Source organism: Rattus norvegicus, chromosome 1 (genome assembly GCF_036323735.1).
Source record: "Rattus norvegicus strain BN/NHsdMcwi chromosome 1, GRCr8, whole genome shotgun sequence".
Taxonomy (NCBI): Eukaryota; Metazoa; Chordata; class Mammalia; order Rodentia; family Muridae; genus Rattus; species Rattus norvegicus.
The window spans coordinates 72,044,636-72,064,585 of record NC_086019.1 but is presented as its reverse complement, the minus strand read 5'-3'; the positions used below and the strand labels follow the sequence as shown (position 1 = coordinate 72,064,585).

The 19,950-nt window shown below is 35.6% G+C and overlaps 1 protein-coding gene across 1 annotated transcript; it reads right to left on the bottom strand.

The window, feature by feature from the left end:
• Positions 1-3,692: 3,692 nt before the first annotated feature.
• LOC120097717 (vomeronasal type-2 receptor 116-like) lies at positions 3,693-19,250 on the bottom strand. The gene is made up of 6 exons (XM_039095864.2): positions 19,036-19,250; positions 16,804-17,095; positions 15,639-16,451; positions 13,704-13,931; positions 6,435-6,558; positions 3,693-4,612 (listed from the first exon to the last, which is right to left on the bottom strand). Exons 1-6 carry the CDS (start codon positions 19,227-19,229, stop codon positions 3,693-3,695), a joined length of 2,571 nt encoding a protein of 856 aa, XP_038951792.1. The 5' UTR covers positions 19,230-19,250.
• Positions 19,251-19,950: the final 700 nt, after the last annotated feature.

Here is a 19,950-nt window from a genome sequence, read left to right as displayed (position 1 = left end):
ACAGAAGGAAAAACGAAGACAAAGTCTGGAGCAGAGAGTGAAGGATAGCCATCCAGAGACTTCCCCATTTGGGGATCGAGCCCGTATACATACAGCCACTAAACCCAAATAATATTGCTGATATCAAGAAGTGCATGCTGACAAGAATCTGACATAGTTGTTTCCTGAGAAGCTCTGCCAGCGCATTACAAATACAGAGGCAGTTGCTGTCAGCCAACCACTGAACTGAGAACAGGGTCCCTGTGGGAAAGAGAGCTGTGAAAAGTACACTTACTCTTGGTTGAGGCATTTTGAATCCCAGGAAACCCTAATAGGGATGGCAGGCACATTCCTAGCCTCCCAGCTCAAGGCCTCACTAGCTACAGCTCTCCACAAACCCCTATAGAGAGGCTTGAGAGACACCAGTCACATAGAGCAATGCCCCAAGCCTCTCTTCCAAAGGTGAGGACAGGTTACCTAGGCTCAAGACAGATCAGTCATAGAGGACAACACCCTAAACCCCTCCTCCACAGGTGAAGAAATGACAATAGGTCAAGTAGGCTCAAGACAGATCAGTCTAAGAAACAGAACCACACCCCTGAATATGTAGACAAGGTCTTCCTAAGCTCTCAGGCCAAACAATAGGAAGTACCTGCTGTCAGATACTGACCCATCCAAAAAAAAAAAGTATTTAAGAATCCTGTTCAGAATTAAAAGGGTACAGGGATTATTCCATCTTCTGAGAGATTCTTTCATAAGAGCTGTAATATCCCTGCTTGGAGAAGAGATCTGCTCTCCTGAAATCATCACTGCCAGAAGCTCCCCTCCACCCCTCCCCAGCTCTGCCCATTGTGAGCAACCAAAATGAAGCTTCAATGGCAGAAACAGAACCAGCAGTGGAGGAAGCAAAAGCTGGTCCCCCTACCTTCCTGAGTTCTCTCCCTCTTGCTGGAACTCATGCACCTAGCTGAACCACCCCAGCACCAGAGACCCACAGGTCCTCAGTGGAAGAGTTACAGAAATGATTGAAGGAGCTGAAGGGGTTTTCAACCCCTTAAGAAGAACAATATTAGCCAACCAGATCTCTCAGAGACTAAACACACTATCCAAAGAGTACACATGGACAGACCCATGGATCCAGCTGCATATGGAGTCAAGGATAGACTTGATGGACACCAATGGCAGGAGAAGACCCTGATCCTATTAAGACTCCATACCCCAGTGTAGGGGAATGTCAGATCAGGCTGGCAGGAATGTGTAGGTGAGTAGGGGAACACCCTCATAGAAGAAGCAGGAAAAGGGGTGGGATAAGGAGTTTATAGATGGGAAACTGGCAAAGGGGATAACATTTGAAATGTAAATTAAATATTTCCAATATAAATAATATCAGAAAAAAATAAAGATTTCTTTCTTTTTTTAAACCCCCGATCGCTGTTTGCAAGAAAGAGAAACTAGCTGAAATACCTTCTTGTTTGCATCTTGTTAATCAGTAACAAGTTCTTTCTTTACCTTACCTGTATTATGTAATATTATTTACTGTCAAGGTATTGGGAACATAGTGTTTTTTCATGACTGATGTAGGCTAGCCCCGGGACACAGCTCCTGAGGTGGGGAAGCATGGTCTGTGGCAGAGGACAAAGGTGCAGCTGGCTCGCTGTACCTGGGATACAAGGAGGTAGGGACCCTCAGGTTCTCATACTCTCACTGAATGCCTTAGAATTGCTGAGAACAGAGTGGGACTCCACAAGCTGGATCTAGCCCAGGGCCAAGGGTTAAAAGAGGGATAGCACTCTGGTTGGTCCTGTGGGGGAGAGGTTTTGGCTTCAAGGCAGCACTGTGGAGGGCTGTAGGCTGGGTGGTAGGGAAGACTGGCAGTGCAGGGAGGACTTCTAAGCAAGATTAGACAATGGCTTTGTAGACCAAGGCCTTCTCTGTGGATCCCCATGGTGGATCCCAATGAAAAGAAAGAGTCCATTGTTTTAAGGCATTTATTGGCATGGCTGAAAGCAGATGAGTAAAACCATACCCCTCTTTTCAAGGTTGGCCTGCAGGGAGGAGTTTCTGGGAAGGAAAGTTTATTGGCTAAGTCTCCATGTCTTTGACTATGTCACATAATAGAAATCTGTTCTGAGTCCCTGTGACCTGTAATGACTTGCTTTAATCTGTGGAGGGGGTTGGGCTTAAGTAACTGATGGCCAAAATTCTATGGAGGGATGCGGCTACTGACTGGCCTGGTTTACTGCGAGTCAGTCTAAATGCCTGCCATCTTTTATAGGGTCACTGGGCTTTCAAACCTCTGATCAACTGGGAACCAGTCTGCATTTCACTGACCCACATGTATGTACATATATAAAGTTCTTGTGAGAATTTGTTGGAACTTTGTTCCATCCATCAAATCTATATGTATGTACATGTAACGCTTGCTGGGTATGTTGGAGCTTGCTTCTTCCAACAATTGTGTTTATATATGTCTGTATGTTATATGTAAAATTCTTGAGGCCCGTTTTTTGGAAATTTATTCCACCCAACCTCCAGTACGTGTATATATCTGAATATTTATTTACATGCATATATGCTTATATGTGAAATACTTCAAGTCTGCTGGTTGAAGCATTGCTCCAGTCATTTAACATGTATATATGTATGTGTTTGTCTGTGTCTGTCTATATGTACATATTTGCATGTTTCAAGTGACTGCACCTTGCTTTTGCTTCAACTATTCTGTGTCAGTTTGCATGCAAGTACTATCTTTTACATGTGAGTGTACATGTGTGTGTGTGTGTGTGTGTGTATGTGTGTGTGAATATTTGATTTCCCTGTTTTTTATCTTCTCTAACAGCTCATTGCCAGAATCAACCACAATTAATTTCTGAAGCAACCTCCATTAGCTGCTGTCAGGGCTGACAACTATTGGCTGCATACTTCAGTTTACTCTCTGGTATCAGAACTGATCTTTGTCGAAGCCCTATAAATTCCACAGATTAAGATTATTTCAACAAGTAGTGCTGTCCTTGAAAATTTCACAACTGTGTCGTTTATGGTACACTTAAAGTTGAGGGTTCTTATTAAAAATGCCTTAACATAAATCCAGTCATCTCTACCTATGTCCCATCCTTTTTCTGTAAGTTCCTGTAATTCTGAACATTGAAGAGCAGACTGCCAGTGTAAAGTCTTTGTAATATTCTATATTTTTAACATTTTATGGAATTTGTGTGTGTGTGTGTGTGTGTGTGTGTGTGTGTGTGTGTGTGTGTGTGATTATGTGCATAAATAAGTTCAGGTAAATTTGGAGCCCAGAAGAAACCATCTGATCCTTTGTAACAATTTTACAGGTGGTAGTTTATAGTACTTGGTGGGATTGATTATTGAATCAGTTCCTTACAAGAGCAGGGCTTTATTTATATTGTTGTGACGTCAACCCGTCTCCTGAAATATTCTATCAACCTGTTGAAAAAATAATTCTTTCTCTTCTCTGTTCCCAGAAGAACTCTAGTTCTGAGAATGTTTCAAAATTCTATTACCTCTTTCTGGAAAAGAGGAGGATTGATGTAGAAAATAGTGGAAGATTATACGTGATAAGGTAGACCTCAGTAGACATGATATTGCTACACAATATCACCAAAGAGAACAGTGACAGTCATTCTAAAAATAGACATGGCAATGTAATCGCATGTTTGGTAATTATGAACCAACTATGCATGTGTAAGTCAACTTTATAAAATGTGAATGTGGGAAGATGACTTCTCTCTGATCATTTGAAGAGAATTTCTGTCTGGTCTACACAGTATTGTGTAACATTTTGGAGCAAAAATGCATGCCAACATTCCCGCACTAGAAGCCAAGGTGGAAAAGATCTCAACAGCTACCATGACCTTGCCTTTGGTGCTATGGTAAACAGGTAGGAAAGTGACCCAGACACTGCAGAACACCAGCATGCTGAATGTCATGGACTTGGCTTCATTGAAGGTGACAGGCAGGTTTCTGGAAAGGAAAGCCAGGGTGAAGCTCACAAAGGCCAGGCAGGCCAGGTATCCCAGGACACAGTAAAAAGCAGTGACTGAACCCTTGTTGCAAACAATGATGATGTGACCATGCTCAGACTGTGCATCAATATCAACAGAAGGAGGAGAAGCTCCTAGCCAGATGGCACATACAATAATTTGAATGAGAGTACAAATGGGAATGATGTAGTTAGATGCCCTTGAAACAAGAAAGTACTTCATCATTCTATGAGGGGCTGTGACTCTGAAAGCCAGAATGACAGTGGTTGTTTTGGCCAACACAGTAGAAATAGCCACAGTGAACACAACTCCAAATGTGATTTGCTGAAGGATGCAGGTAGCTGAGTTTGGATGGCCAATGAAGAACAAGGGGCAGAGGAAACAAAAGATGAGTGCGATGAGCAAGATGTAGGTGAGAGTGCAGTTATTGGCCTTAACTATGGGAGTTCTGTGATGTTTCACAAAGACTCCAAGAACCACAACTGTGAGTGCAGCGAGGCATAAGGCCATTAAGGAAAGAGCCATCCCCAAGGGTTCATCATAAGAGAGAAAGATACGAGCTTTGTGAATGCAGTGATTCTGCTCTTGGTTAGCATATTGGTCCTCTGGACACTGGACACACAATTCCACATCTGATGGAGAAATGAAGCTATTAGTGCAGCTTCAACAATTTTACTGTCAGGATATTTCATTTACGTACATAGAAGTTTTTCAATATGTGAATCTGTTTGCTGACAATACAGTTAAGATCAGTTAAGGGCAATAACATAATTGATTTCAGTAATAAATATTTATTGTTAGTATGGAGAATGAAAGCTACCAACTTTTTAGTCTATTTTGCTATATTGTTGTGATCATTTATCATGGGTGTATATTTTTTAAATGTGTTTATATGTAAATATAAGAAATGTTCTCATGAACCTGAGAGTAATTGGGATTATGAGGTTCAACTATGAGGTTGAGAATGAGAACTGACATTTACATGATATCAATTTTTTACCAGCAAAAATAAATAAATCATACCTACTTTTGTCTCATTTTGACTGTAGTAATCCAATATTTATGAGACTTTATCATAAAAGGCTGTAACCCTATCATTGAAGGTAAGATACTCTCTAATACCCACCTTAATATGTTTAGAAAATCTGATTGCAATTTGACTGAATGATTACATAATTGTAATAAGGGATAATATTTTTTTCAAGATTTGAAGTGTTTTATATGGAATAATGCTTTAGTTGTCAGCCAGTATTTAATTTGTTTCAGGGTTATCTGAATTTAGCTTGACTGTGAAGAGAATGTGTTAATCTTAGAGAGTATTTTTGTTTTGTACCCAGCATCAATGTCAGGAGTATTCAAACATCCCTGTTGAATTACTTATGCGTATGATATATGTAGAACTTCATGAAAATCAGAAAAGAAATGGTTGGCTACCTCCTATTGTATGGGTTTGCGGAATAAACTAACTTCATGATACTTAGTGGGAAAGGATTTAATTGTTAAGGCATCTTACTGTCCATAAAATACTTTAAGGACTTCTATTCAATTATATAAGTTGACACCTTAAAAAAAGGGATAAATGCATGGCTATCAATTGACTTTAGTAAATCCTGACTAAATATTTATTTTACTAATATGGGCTATGCATGTTCCACCACCATATGAAAAATTGTGGCTAATTCCTTTCAGGACAAAACCATTTTAATGTATTCTATTGTGGAAAATATTAACTAGGTGCTATTTATACTAATATGGAATAGAGAACTCCTAATATTTATACATAGTGTGTAAACAGTGATTCTCACTTTCCTACATTCAAATAACATTGAACATTTTTTAAAAGTTTCTACTATAATAAAGACATAAGTTTCTGTACAATTTTTTAAAAATAAATGGATTTGTTTCATCAAAAAGTGTCTTTATTATACAAATCTCCTATCTTACTCTTAACAGTTTCCAATAAATTAGAAATTATCATTTACTTTTGCATTAGTCTTACAAAGGACTTTGATTTAATTCCCACTACCCACATGCCTTATTCTGTATTACATGTCCTTCTGTAGTTGATAGTTGTTCATAAACTTATGTAAGGGTACATACATCAAGACAATATAATATAAATGTTTTAAAGATTCTTGAAATACATATATTTTTAGAGAGAATCAAGAGAAAATATCTTCTCTAGAACACATTAACACTATATTTTTCTTATTAAAACTGTTTATTTGAGAATATGTTATCTACTATAAATTTTTGATGTTTCAAAGATATATGACAAGTTCTACTTTTGTCTTAATAAAGATATTTTCAGTTATTGTATTCATATAATGACTAACTTGGGAAACTGATACATATTGTTACCATAGTGTTCTATTTTAGAACACTTCAGTATTTCCTATATGGGTTCCAGTTAATAATCCATTTGAAGATCTTATCCCTGAAGGAAAAACTCACTTGTCTCATTAGAAATTTCATTTTCTGGGCATGGACTGCAGTCAAAACAACAGGCTGGCATTCCATTCTTCCAGACTTTTCTAAATCCAGGACCACAATCGGCACTGCACACAGAGGTTGGCATCTAAAGGAAAAAAGAGATGTATCGTGCTAGCAGGTGTTTGACATACCCCTTCTGTAATTGTGTTAAATAGGTATGTGATATTAATGAGTTTATTTTAAATAAACCAACAAAGTTACTGGATTTTACATAGTACATTGTATGACAGTCATCAATATAAGAAAAAAATTGTGGGAAAGTTGAATTGTTTCCCATCAACATGAAATTCAGGAAGAAGAGGTAATAGTGTCTTGTATGCAACCAGTGCAAATATTGCAAGCTGGTTATTCTATTTAATTCTCGTCTCCTTAAAACAAAGTACATTATAAACACACAAATAATCCTCATAGAGAGATTATCTCCATCAGAATAGTCTCTCATCATATATGTGAAACATATTTTAAATTGGTAATTGATGTAGGAGTGCCCAGCTTATTGGGGGCAGTGTTCCTTCTAGGCAGTGGTACATTACACATCATGAAGAACAAGCCAGTAAGCAGAGTTCCTTGAGTGACTTTGTTTAAGTTGCATTATTCAGACCTTGTCTTCCCTTGATTGTAACTCATGAGCCAAATCTAACTTTTCTTCCTCACTTTCTTTATAGTTAGTGTTCAATTACATCAACTTAGTATTCAAGTATGTGTAAAGGCATACAAAACCAGGAAAATACAAGCTGAAATATCAGAATACCAAAATAATGTCAACAAGTTTAGGACAACAAATCTTAAGAAACTAAGTGGAAATAGAAAAAAAAAACAAAACAAAACAGCTGCATATGATCACCACTATTGCATTTTCGTGAGGAGATGCTGAGTTCCTGTATAGTGAGCTGGAAGATGGAGGGTTTCCTAAGAGAGAAGTCTTTACAAAGCCGGTAAATATGATGAAATTTTACATGGCTTAAAATTAATTATTTCCTAAGTTAAGAAAATCTTGGCATTACAATGACTCTGGTGATGGGTGTCTATATGCTGCAATGTAATTTTGCTGATACTTTGTGCTGAATTTGCATCCTTTGTTTCATGTGCCATTTGATGTTGCCATCACAGAAATAGTACACACAGGATCCTGTGATGGTTTCCGGGAGTATGATTAAGCACAACCCTCCTTTTAATATTTTGTTTTTGTTGAAACAGGGTCTAAATATGTCGTATTGATAGATTTCAACTTATTGTATAGATAAGGACAGACTACTTTCCTTCTTTTTATATATTTATTTTTAATTATGTGATTTCATACCTAGATTTTAAACACTGTTTTGAGGCTGAGTTGAAAAAAAACACATTTTCCCATCTATATTCTGCTAATTAAATTTAAGGCAGAATATCCATTTCATCTCTGATTTGAGTAGATTCAGTAGTAAAGGCAGACTAGCCATGAGTGGAAAGAGATTATCCTGACACTTAATTCAAAGAGTACAGATTAAATACACTAAAAACCTTAACCATATATCTAGTTTTAATGGAAATTCTTTGATCCTCCTCTCCATACAGTACAATGTCATTAGTAAGTTTACCATAGAAAACTTTACTATTACAACATGTGTTCTCTTAGTTTGTCAGGTTTTCGTTTTCCTTTTTTTTTTTTTTTTTGGTTCTTTTTTTTTTTTTTTTCCGGAGCTGGGGACCGAACCCAGGGCCTTGCGCTTCCTAGGTAAGCGCTCTACCACTGAGCTAAATCCCCAGCCCCTCGTTTTCCTTTTTAAAATTCTGAATGAACTCTATATTTTATTAAAAGTCTTTTCTGAATGCTTTTGGATAGTAATAGAGTTCTATCCTTGAATTTAGGTTTGTGATGTTTGACACTTAACTGATATGCATATGTTGAACAATGGAATAAAGTCATTTTTGTGCAGCTGTAGCTTTTTGTATTATGAATGCTACTTATGTTTTCAAAACACCTGTTTGTACTACAGTGTCTTCAAGTAGCTTCTTGGAATCTGTCCTCAGTTGGATTTCATTTGTAAATTAAGACACCAAGAACCAATAGCTGGGAAGGACCGAAAGAGTCTACTTTTAGCCTTCCCAGGGCTTGGAACCAAGAGAAGGAGGAAGGGAGAGGTCTGCCTGCTGGATACTTGGAGTGCCAACAGAGGAGAGGCTGACTCCCATAAGGTAAAAAATACAAGGAAAGTGCCCCAGACTCTGTGCCAAGAAAACCTGCCCCAGAATGCTGTCTGATTGTAATTATGTGCAGCTAAAAAGGAATATAGAATTAATAAGTAATAAGTAGGGATTAACAGCATGGAGGTAGGGCAGTGACCCAGCATTTGTGCTCTTTAATTCATAAGAAAATATAAAGTCTATATGTGTGTTTCATTGACTAACATAAATCATTGAGGCAGGTAGCAAACCAGATGCAGGATTAATTAATACATATTACAAAACACAGGACCTGATCCTTCAGTTGGGATGTTGAAGTCTGTTGGAAGTTCTTAATCAAGACTCAGGAATGTCCACAAAAGATAAAGGCAGGAAGACGATGGTCTTAAAACCCATACCCAAAGTGACACACCTACTCCAACAAGGCTACTATTCCAAATAGTGCCAATACATGGGTGAAGTATATACAAACCCTCACATTCTGTGAGTGCATAAATAACAGAAATTGGACTTTTAACCATAATTTTTTCTTGTTTTTCTTTTTTTTCCAAGCTGGGGACTGAACCCAGGGCCTTGTGCTTGCTAGGCAAGCACTCTCCCACTAATCTCCAACCCCTTAACCATAATTTTTTTAAAATAAATATTTGTACAGTGCTATCATGGAGAAGCAAAATGAGACAATTGGAAATTTAATATGATCATGGTGCATGATATGAAATTTCGAATGAATCAATAAAAATTATGTGAAAAATAAACTAGACTCTTTTTTTATGATTTTTGAGTACAGGTGACCACAAACATTCAAACATCACTAAAAATATTCTGTATATTATATTTTAGTTGTTATTTCAAAAGTGTTAGTTGTTATTTTCGAAAGTGTTTTTCCTGTCACTCGAGTGGTGTTTATACATTATTTTGATCTCTTGTGTTCATCTTAGTATTAAATATGATAGAGTTCTTATAATGACTTTCATAGTGCTCATTGTTGAGTTATGGTTTTTGTAATTGTGTTCATCCTGAAAATTTTGTTGTCTCCTTTTATTATAAGTAATAAATTCACTGGTTATAGTAACTGAGTTGGCAGTTACATCTCTAAATGTTTTAAATATATATTTTTAAATTCTCCTCCTTTAAAAATATAAATGGTATGCTACATCGAACAAAACTTAGGAAGATAAGTAACAAAGATAGAACAAGGTGGGACACATATATCTCCCTGAGAAGGGGAAATAACGTAGACATGGAGGGTGAGTGGGTTTGGTGACTGAATGGGAGTGTGATGGGATGAGAAAAGAAGGGGTAGACTAATAAACAGGTTGTTTGAAGAGAGCACTAAAATGGGAGTGGCAACTCTGAGTCATGCTAGAATATTAAAGCAATAGAAACTCCCAGAAATTTATGAGGATAACTATGGGTAACCTTCCTTGAAAAATGGGGTATGGAGTCTGTAATGGCCATCTCCAAAAACCAAGAAGATTTTCAGTGTTGGGATTGAGACAATACGCTAAACACAAATCCATAACCTACAATTTACCCTGCCTAATCATGTGCAGGAATAAAGATATAGCAGAGGATGAGGAGATAACTAACCAATGACTGGCATAGCTTGCAAATGTTGCCAAGAGAGAAAGCTCACCCCTGATGCTGGTTAAAAAAATTCTGAAATATTTGCATGCAAGAATCTAGCAAATCATCATATGAGAGAATTCAACAAGCCAGTGATGAAACCATTTCAGAAATCAATGCCCCCAAATAGGCAAAGTTTGGGGAATCTTGGATAAGAGGACAAAGAACTGTAAGAGCAAGAGGGATCAAGGATACAAGAAATCCTACATATCAACTGACCTGGAACCCAAAGTCACAAGAGTCTGAACCACATACCACAAAAATTCACAGGACTAAACTACATCCTCTAAACATGTGTAAACTTGTGAAGCTTGGTCATTACATGGGGGCACCTAAAAGCAGTAGCAGGTCCTGTGTCTGATTTTGTTTTCTGCCCTTGTGATTTTTTTCTTTTACATTTTGTCTTTTATAGGATTTTTTAATTTACATTTTAAATGTTATCCCCTTTCCCAGTTTCCCCTCCAGAAACCTGCTATTCCATCCATTCTTTTCATGCTTCTGTGGGAGTGCTCCTTTACTGACACCACCCACTCCCACCTGCTAGCGCTGACATTACCCTACACTGGTGCTTTGAGCCTTGACTGGACCAAGGGTCTCTTCTCCCACCAAAGCCCAACAAAGCCATCCTCTGCTATGCATGTAGATGGAGCCATAGGTCCATTGGTGTGTATTCTTGGGATGGTAGCTTAGTCCGTGGAAGCTCTGGGATGTTTGTTTGTTTGTTATTATTGTTCTTCTTATGGGGTTGCAAACCCTTTCAGCTACTTCATTCCTTTCTTTGACTAGTTCACTGGGGACCCCATTCTCAGTTCAATGGTTTCCTGTGAGCTTCCACCTTATATTCACCTTATATTTCAGGCTGTGGTACAGCCTCTCAGGAGACACTTGTATCAGTCTCCTGTCAGCATGCACTTCTTGGCATCCTCAATATTGTCTGTGTTTGGTGTTTATATATGTGATGGATTCCCCCAGGTGGGGCAGTCTCTGGATGTCCTTTGGTATGCACTCATTGATAAGCAAATATAAGCCCAAAGGTCAAGCTAGGAACACCCAAGATACAATTTAAAAAACAAATGAACTCAAGAAGAAGGAAGACCAAAGTGTTGATGCTTCAAACCTTCTGAGAAGGGGAAACAAAAATACCAAGAGGAAACAATATGAAGACAAAGTGTTGAGCCCTGTGAATCTTACTACCTTCTCTGCTGCCTCCCCTGGTCCCATTAGGAGAACATGAAACTGCCTAGTTGTGCAAAATGATATGCCAAAGTAAATTGATGTATGACCGTGGGCTCCCCTTTTCTGAAGAAGGAAGGAATATCGGATGGGAAAGAGGGGAATAATAGGAGAAGGACTAGGAGTAGGAGTAGAGTAGGCAGTGTAAATTGGTGTACAGATATAAAGATAATAAAAGAATGAATTCATTAACTACTTTCATTTGAAAATGAGTTTTGCTGGTGGAACCTGCTGTCATCCAGGGAGGGACTTCCTATGGAGTTCTCTCTTGCAGCTTTCATATCCTCACTTTGTTCCACAAAAAAAAGTTACATATGCCAAAAATATTTCATTTTTAACATTTATCATTTGCTTTTTAAAAGCTGATTTAGACAAGTATCTACACCCCATATTAGTTTGCAAATGTAGGGCTACAATATAATGAATTTACTATTGATACCTAGAGTGTTTCCTTCCTTGTATTGTTCCCTTAGGATTTACATTTGATCTTTTAATCATGCTCCCTTAGTCACTGTGATTTTCTTTTTTTCCTTGTTTTAATCTGTGTCATTTTTGAGGTTTCTAATTCTTATGTCTTGTCTTCATGTATTGTCATGCCATCTTGAACGTGAAGTATTCATTTTATGTGTCTTTTCACTAATGTATTTATTTGTTTTATTATGTTTTTCCATTTCATATTTTAGTTTGAAATTTGCTCATTATTTTATAACTCTCTGGATGTTCTTTGTCATATAATCATACAGTGTTTACTAAAATTTTGATAATTTCATTGTATTCTCTAAGAGGTGGCTATTTCATTCTTTGATTTTTTTAACATTCTTATAATCATTTTTGATTCTTTATTTAGTATAACCTTGACTATATTCCAAATTAGGTCTGTAACTCTAAGGTTTGAATCATATTTCTCTGATGTTTTTCTGTTTTTATTTACTAGTTTCCACAATGGGATTATGATATATATGAATAGAACACTGGTGGGATTTTAAAAAAAAATCTATAGTTTTTCATTGAATGTGTTAGTAAGAGTCAAGTAGGGCCTGGTGGAAAACACAAGAGATTTTAATGCTATCTTTTTTATGTATATCTAGCTCTGTAACTTTACCCTTTTTATGTTCTTTTTCCTAAGAATGATATTCTTAATTACATTGGGAAAAACATCAAGAATAAATTTTGTACAGTATGAGCAAACTGAAAATCACTTCATTTCAAGCATGAAGACTCTTAACCAACTTTGGGACATTTTCAATATTACACATTAAAATCAAGCACAATAGAATTCATCCCTATACTATATGTAGTATGTATATGACATATTTAAGTTTAAAATTTCCTGAAAAGCAAACTTTATTATTACCAATTCTTCCTCGTATTGAGAAGGAAACTATGTATGTCCTTGTTTGTTTGAATGATTTATGCCAGAATTAATGAGGCTGAAAATTTTACTCTAGTCACCTGTATCTTTCACAAGGTATGAATAAGGGCTATCAACATGACTTAGCTCTCTAAAACAATTGTTACCAGTGTAGAGGATCCAAACTTGATTTCTAACCCCCACTGAGTAGTATTGAGCTCTTGCAAATGCTCTGAGATTCGAATACTCTTCAGTCATCCATATATACCAAAAACGCAGGTGTAGCACAGATATACATTCATTAAAACAACACCCATATTCATATTTAAAATAAACCAGGAAAAATAAGATACAGTTCATAAAATAAAATTGTCATAACATGTTTATGTACTGTTAGCTAGAGGTGTTGGAAATTTAGGACTTTAGTAAATAGACTTTAAAATTACATAATAAAAATTGGTGACTTGATTATGTCGAATTTACAATGAGCCAGAGATTTATACATAATTTAAAGAGGTTCATTATAGACTAGAAGTCACTCTGTAGTAGTAAAAGTAGCACTAATAAAATTGCTCCCTTTACTGGAAATAATATCAAATTGTTCTGTAAAACTATTTTATGTTAATGGTAAAGACAAGAAACAGGTTCTGATATGATGCAACTACATGATATGCATGTTAGAAGCTCTCAGTGAATTATTAAAAACTCATCCAAAAAAATAAAAAGAAGAAACATAGTTTAGGAGGGTAGAAATTGGTCTCTTGCATGACAATCATTACATTTTACCAGATTCAAGGAAGGTAGGATGCACATTCTTAACAGTCTAATTTAAATCAGTACAGTTAGACAGAACCCACCTGTATACTTCCCGTGGACCACTCTAACATATTTTCACATAAGTGTAGCTGTTGACCTTTTGGAAAATATGGACTAAATATTCCTATTTTCACTTTAAATCCAAGTCCCTGTGGAAAATTCCAATTATAGAAAATGTCATACTCTTCCTTCAGTTTGTTTCTTTGATTCATATTCACAGTGTCTCCAACAGGATTTGTGAATTGAGTCTTGCTCAGAAAGGAATAAACCTGAAAAACAGGCACCATACTGTAAAATATAATATATTCCTTAATGTAAGAAAATGTATTCTTGTTTCATCTTAAAGGCAACTTTATTCAGAGTATGCAGGTGAAAAACCTCAGTGAAACCTAAGGGATAAACAAAACTATAATGTTCCTGTAATTTTAATTATCTAAGAGGAATTTAGCACAGAAGCACAAAGATATGCAGATACCAAACATGAATTTGTAGTATAAAATATGTGAACATATGAAAAATAGACAGCCTGGATTTCTTATTGAGTTATATACAAGGAAGAAGCTCACACTTATTACACAAACATACACATATATGCTCAAATACACATATGAAAATACAGATACCCACAGAGCCAGAATATGCGTCAAGAAAGTCAAACCAACACAGAAATACAAAACGTAATTATACAGGTACACACATAGAAACACATGCAAAAACATGCACAAAACATATACATAGGTAGACAAAAACAAATACTAACACCTTCACTGAATGACGTTGGCACACGAACAAGATGATGCTCTCATAAAAAGACATACAGACCAGGAAAAGAGAAATGATTAAATGAAAGAAGTATACAGAAAACACAAAGGAAAATGTGTGTTTGCCGTGAAAATATATATGTAAGAATAAACACTTAGAAAAATCAACCATACAGAAAGTAATTGAAACACAGCGAAATTTTATGTTCACTTACACAGACAAAAAATATAGGTGTACAAAAGGCACACACACACACACACACACACATACACACACACAAACACACACACACATCTGAATCATCTATTACTATGTATCTCTCTCTCTACATTATCTGTATGTAGACATAAACATAGATATAGAAATGAACACAGATATACAGAAACAAAGAATATACAGTAACATACATCCACACACATAAACACACATAAATGCAGTAAACTGAATTCTAGCACTATTTCCTGTATACTCTCAGAAGATCAATAAAAGAACATAAACAAAACCACACAATCCAAATGAGCAAATATAGACACATGCATTGATAAATATAAACAGGAATATAAATTTAGACAAAGTCAACCATACAGAAAGTAATTGAAACACAGACAAATATATGTTAACTGCCATAGACTGACATAGATGAAGATACAGAAATACATATATGAGTCATCTAATGTTACCTGTCTCTGGTTCATGTGTATGTGTATAAATACAACTATACAGAAACAGAAAATTAGAATATACACCCACGTATGGGAGCACACAGGCGTGTAGTAAACTGAATTTAAGCAGTATTTTCCCTGTAAATAATCTCAGAGCAGCAAGTTATGTCCCTAGACTACAATGGGAACTAAAAAAAGTTGCAATCTCTCACTAAAACAATCCCCTACAGTGATTAGAATATATTTGACAATTAATGAATAAGGTTCAAAATTGAATGGATTCATAAGGAAGGATTGAATATGTTTTCAGTATTAAAATATGTGATTAAATTCAGGAGATCTGAAACAAAATTACAGTTGTACATTCACAAATTATAACTTCTACTAAATTCCCATTACAATAGAGTTTCAGACTAATAATAGAACATTAGGAACAGCGTTCATAAATCATTCTATTTTATAATATATATTCTAGTACATTTGGTTTAGGCATCTAAGAGAGTCTTAAAGACATTTATAACATGAAACATCATATAATGGAAGAAGTACTACCTTCTTGCAGTTATAATTTTCTTCTTTATAATTGTCAAGGAGAAGATTATCAACATTTTGAAAAGTCATCTCATGGAGTGCGTGGGCAAAAGCATACACAGCATTGTATATTTCATAACTCCCTTCAATAATGGCCATGTCAAAAGTATGTGTCATTAGCCATTCCAATGAGTGATTAAAGGAGCAGTTCTTCAGTGTCTTACATTTATTTTCTAATATTTTACAATTAACATACATCCATTCCAGCTTTACCAAATATTCATCTGAGTATTTGAAAGGGTTCAATGTCTGAACAAAATATTTAAAACCAGAAATCTCACTGTGGCGGTGTCCAAAACCAAAAGTTCCATATCTGTTATCAAATGTTAATTCTTTCTTAAAAGGTGTGACATCCCACTGTGAGGTGGTGACCCATAGTCTCTGTATACCTAGAGATTCCCACATTCTAAAGCTCACAGCTAATGTATTCCCTGTATCACCATAAATGATAACAACATTTGCAGATGATGTCATAATTTGGCTGTAATACACTTCAGCTTTTGACATGTATAAATTCATATTGACTGGAATAATGTTGACAAAGGCAAAGCAGACTGTATTTTTTTCCATCTCTCTTCTCAAATAAGAGAGAAAATGTGTTCCTTGATCATTGTCAGAGATGGCCAACCCTATCCAGTTCCAACTGAAATGAATTATGAAGGAGACGAGAGCAAGGGCTAGAGATGTATCATCAGAGGCCATCTGATATATATGAGGAAAAATTTCATGATCATACAGAGCAGGATGAAAGTGTCCATAAGTAAGCTGACGGAACTAGAAGACAGGAAAGTATCATGAGGTAGAATGAAATCCTGAAAAAGTATAAACACATTTTTGTAGAGTTCTAGAAATCTGAGCTATCTATCACTTCCCTCATCTCAATTTCATATGAGGACATGCAGAAGCCCCTACAGAGACTCTGAAAAGTACCCTTGAACTACACAGATTGGCTCAGGCCAAATAAGGTCATAATGGCATCAAGATATGTCTAATTTCATGAATTTCCACCATGCCCCTAATACAGACACATGAACACATCCACACACACACACACACACACACACACACACACACACACACACACACGCACGCATGCATGCACGCATGCATGCACATACACATTTACCTGCTGAAATATGAAATTGTTTAGGATTATATGAAGTGTCACAGTTATTTCCCATTTTAGTCCGCTAAGTACCACTCCACACTTGATGTCTTCTGTACAGATAAAATTAGGGAGAATTTCATGATTTTGTAAAGAAAAATTAAAGAAACTTTTGTATTGGGATTCCATATAACAACTGTGTTCTGAGGATTTAAATGCTAAAGACATATTTGGCAAAAGATCAGGGTTGTTGTTGATTTCATTCATGGAAAAAGCCAAGGCGAGAGGATACTTTTGGTTTTCAGTAGGTGTTCTGTAAAAGGTTACAGTGTTTATAAGGACAGGACTTTACAGATTTCATTTGCAGTCAAAAGAAGGACAATCCTGTACTGGATATTATTGCCCTTACCCTGAAAGATTGAAGTGACCAGTGTGGTGTGTTTGACATAACTATAGAAGCTGGAAGCTCATAAAGCCTTGAAATATTCATGGGAGTCCATAAGTGAGATGTACAACTCTCATATTCTCACAGAGATAGTTTTTGCTTCTCTTGTTTTAGAATATTTGCTAATGAGATAAATAAGTCACACTTCACTTTGACCAAAATCAAAATATGGTCACATATTCTTCTGAAATTAGTGAGAAATATGAAAAATACATGGTATATGTGAGCCATTAAGTATATGGTATTTTTATGAAATATTCTATATTGGTAAAGGCAGTAACAGAATGACAATTGAGTTCAGAGCAATCTTTTAAGGCAATACTTGGCTCACGTAGCTAAAATTCATTTTCATTAGGAGCAAATATATTTATTATATCCCCACATAATCATCCTTATCTTAAATCCTCGTTTTTTCTAAAATGCAGTTGCTATGGAGTTATACTGTTTTGTTTATGTTTTTAAAAAGCATAATAACTCGTTTCAGAATTATTTAAAACATCTGACTAATCAACATTAAATATATTACTTCTTTACTACTTTTCACTAACAGCTAAATATATGTATTCCAGTTAGAAACTGTACATCTGTTGTGTTTTTATATATTAAAAACAAACCCTTTAAAATATTGATTATAAATACACAGAAAAATATCTTTAAAAATTTTAGTAACACACTACAGAAGTTTGAGACTAGTACTTGTAAAAATCAAACACTAACTCCTACATATTAAACACTAAGAAACATACAGTAATTGAGTCATTAGAGTGACTTTGTGGTCTGAAGTACTTTGTCTGAAAAAAATTATCAGAAGTCCACAAAATCAAAATGGAGACAGTGCCCACACTGCTAAAATATGCAACTATACTTTGTAAAATTATTTAAAAAAAGACATAGGTGCTAAATATTAAAATTTTCTGATTTAATAACAGAAAGGTAGAAATAATAATGAGGTAAAAATAGTAAAGCAAATATGTTCTAATACGCAACTTCTATATCCTTATTTTACAGTATTGCCAACTATATGTCAAATTGTCACCTAGGAAAGTGATAAGGGAAGTAACTAGTCACTACTACTAGTAATATGTCACTTTTCAAAGAATGGAAACATGTTTCTTATAATCAGTACATTTCCTCTTTTTTATAGAGAGAACTAGACTTTGTAAGACATAAAACCCAGTGAAGTTATACAGATCAAAACATGAAGTTCTCAGAAAACAGATTTCTTACATCAATTCTTGATGCAGCTTTAGTTCACAAATGGGGACCAAATGGAGAAAATTTAATAAAGTAACTGAAAGCTATATATATATATATATATATATATATATATATATATATATATATATATATATATATATATCTTCACTAATATGGGTGTTTTCAACATTAGTGCCTGTAGCAAATGCACTAGAAACTATACTCTGAAAAGAGGACTCTATGGCTATTTTTCTAAACAAATGTAGGATAAAGTCACAAAAAATTGATGGTGTTTCCTTCGTTAAGAAACCATAGACATCTATGCTATGGAAACTGTTTAGGGGAGGATATATGGGGTAAATAAAGGTTGGAGTTTTTTTATTGCCAAGTTTCAATCCCTGTATGTGGGGAGGCTGATGGCAAAAATATACCCTAGGTCAATTTAAAGTGGTAATAGAGCATTACATCTCTAAAGGTATTTGTAGTTATTTCTTGGTTTGCAAGTTGATAACATAGTACAAAATATCTTTGGAATTGCTTTTCTCCTCACCCTCAGCAGTCTAAGGAAATGTTAATGATGTCATTTATACAGAAAATACAAAAGTACTTACTGTATATTCGAAATATGACTGAAATACTCTTTTTCCACGGGCTGTTGCACTGCTGCAATAAAGAACATGCAACCTGTTCCCAGGCTTCTGTCCTGGTATTCATTCTTCATACTCCAAAAGCATGTGGGATAAATCAAACTAGCCACAAGAAGTGGAATGTTCAGGAGAAAGAAGAGTAAAATGAAGGTGAGCATATTTTTTCCTGCTCTGAGCCTGGGCAGTATTGATAGTTAATTGCTTCACAGATCAGCAAACATGTAGCAGTTATTCCCATCTTCTACACTGGCCAAGAAGATGCTATACCTCTATTCATGTTTCCTTTTCTACAGGTGTTTCCTCATCCCTGAAGAATCTTTGACAATGTCTCATGAGGAGCTTCATTTGATATCCACAGTGCATGTGATAAACTTCTTTGATATATATAGATGAAAATGGTGTAACTTGAGGGCTGACATCACATGTTTGTGGAAATTAAGGTCCCTGGAAAGATTCCACTTTATGGGAATTAGGTCCCACTTCTACCCAAAAAAATCTGTTTATGTGAACACTTCAAATAATTTTAATGGATTTGGTTAATTAAGCTACCGTTTGACAGGTATTAAGGGTTCAGAAAGAACTCACAAATTCTGATGTCAGGGTTATAAACTGGCCATCGCATCACATATCCTCGGGGAAGGATAAGCAGTGTTATGTTTAAAACATTCAATATCCACTGAGAATTAAGTATAGGCAATCCTACAGCAGTGATAGGTACAGAATATCTAAACAAATCTGTGCTATGTAAGCACATTTATGTCTTCAGGATAAAAAATGACAAACAAATCCAGAAATGTCTTGAATCCTGCTGTACCTAAAACTATGCAAACTCCATCATAGAACCACAATTTAATTACATATTAAATGTTGCTTTTTAAA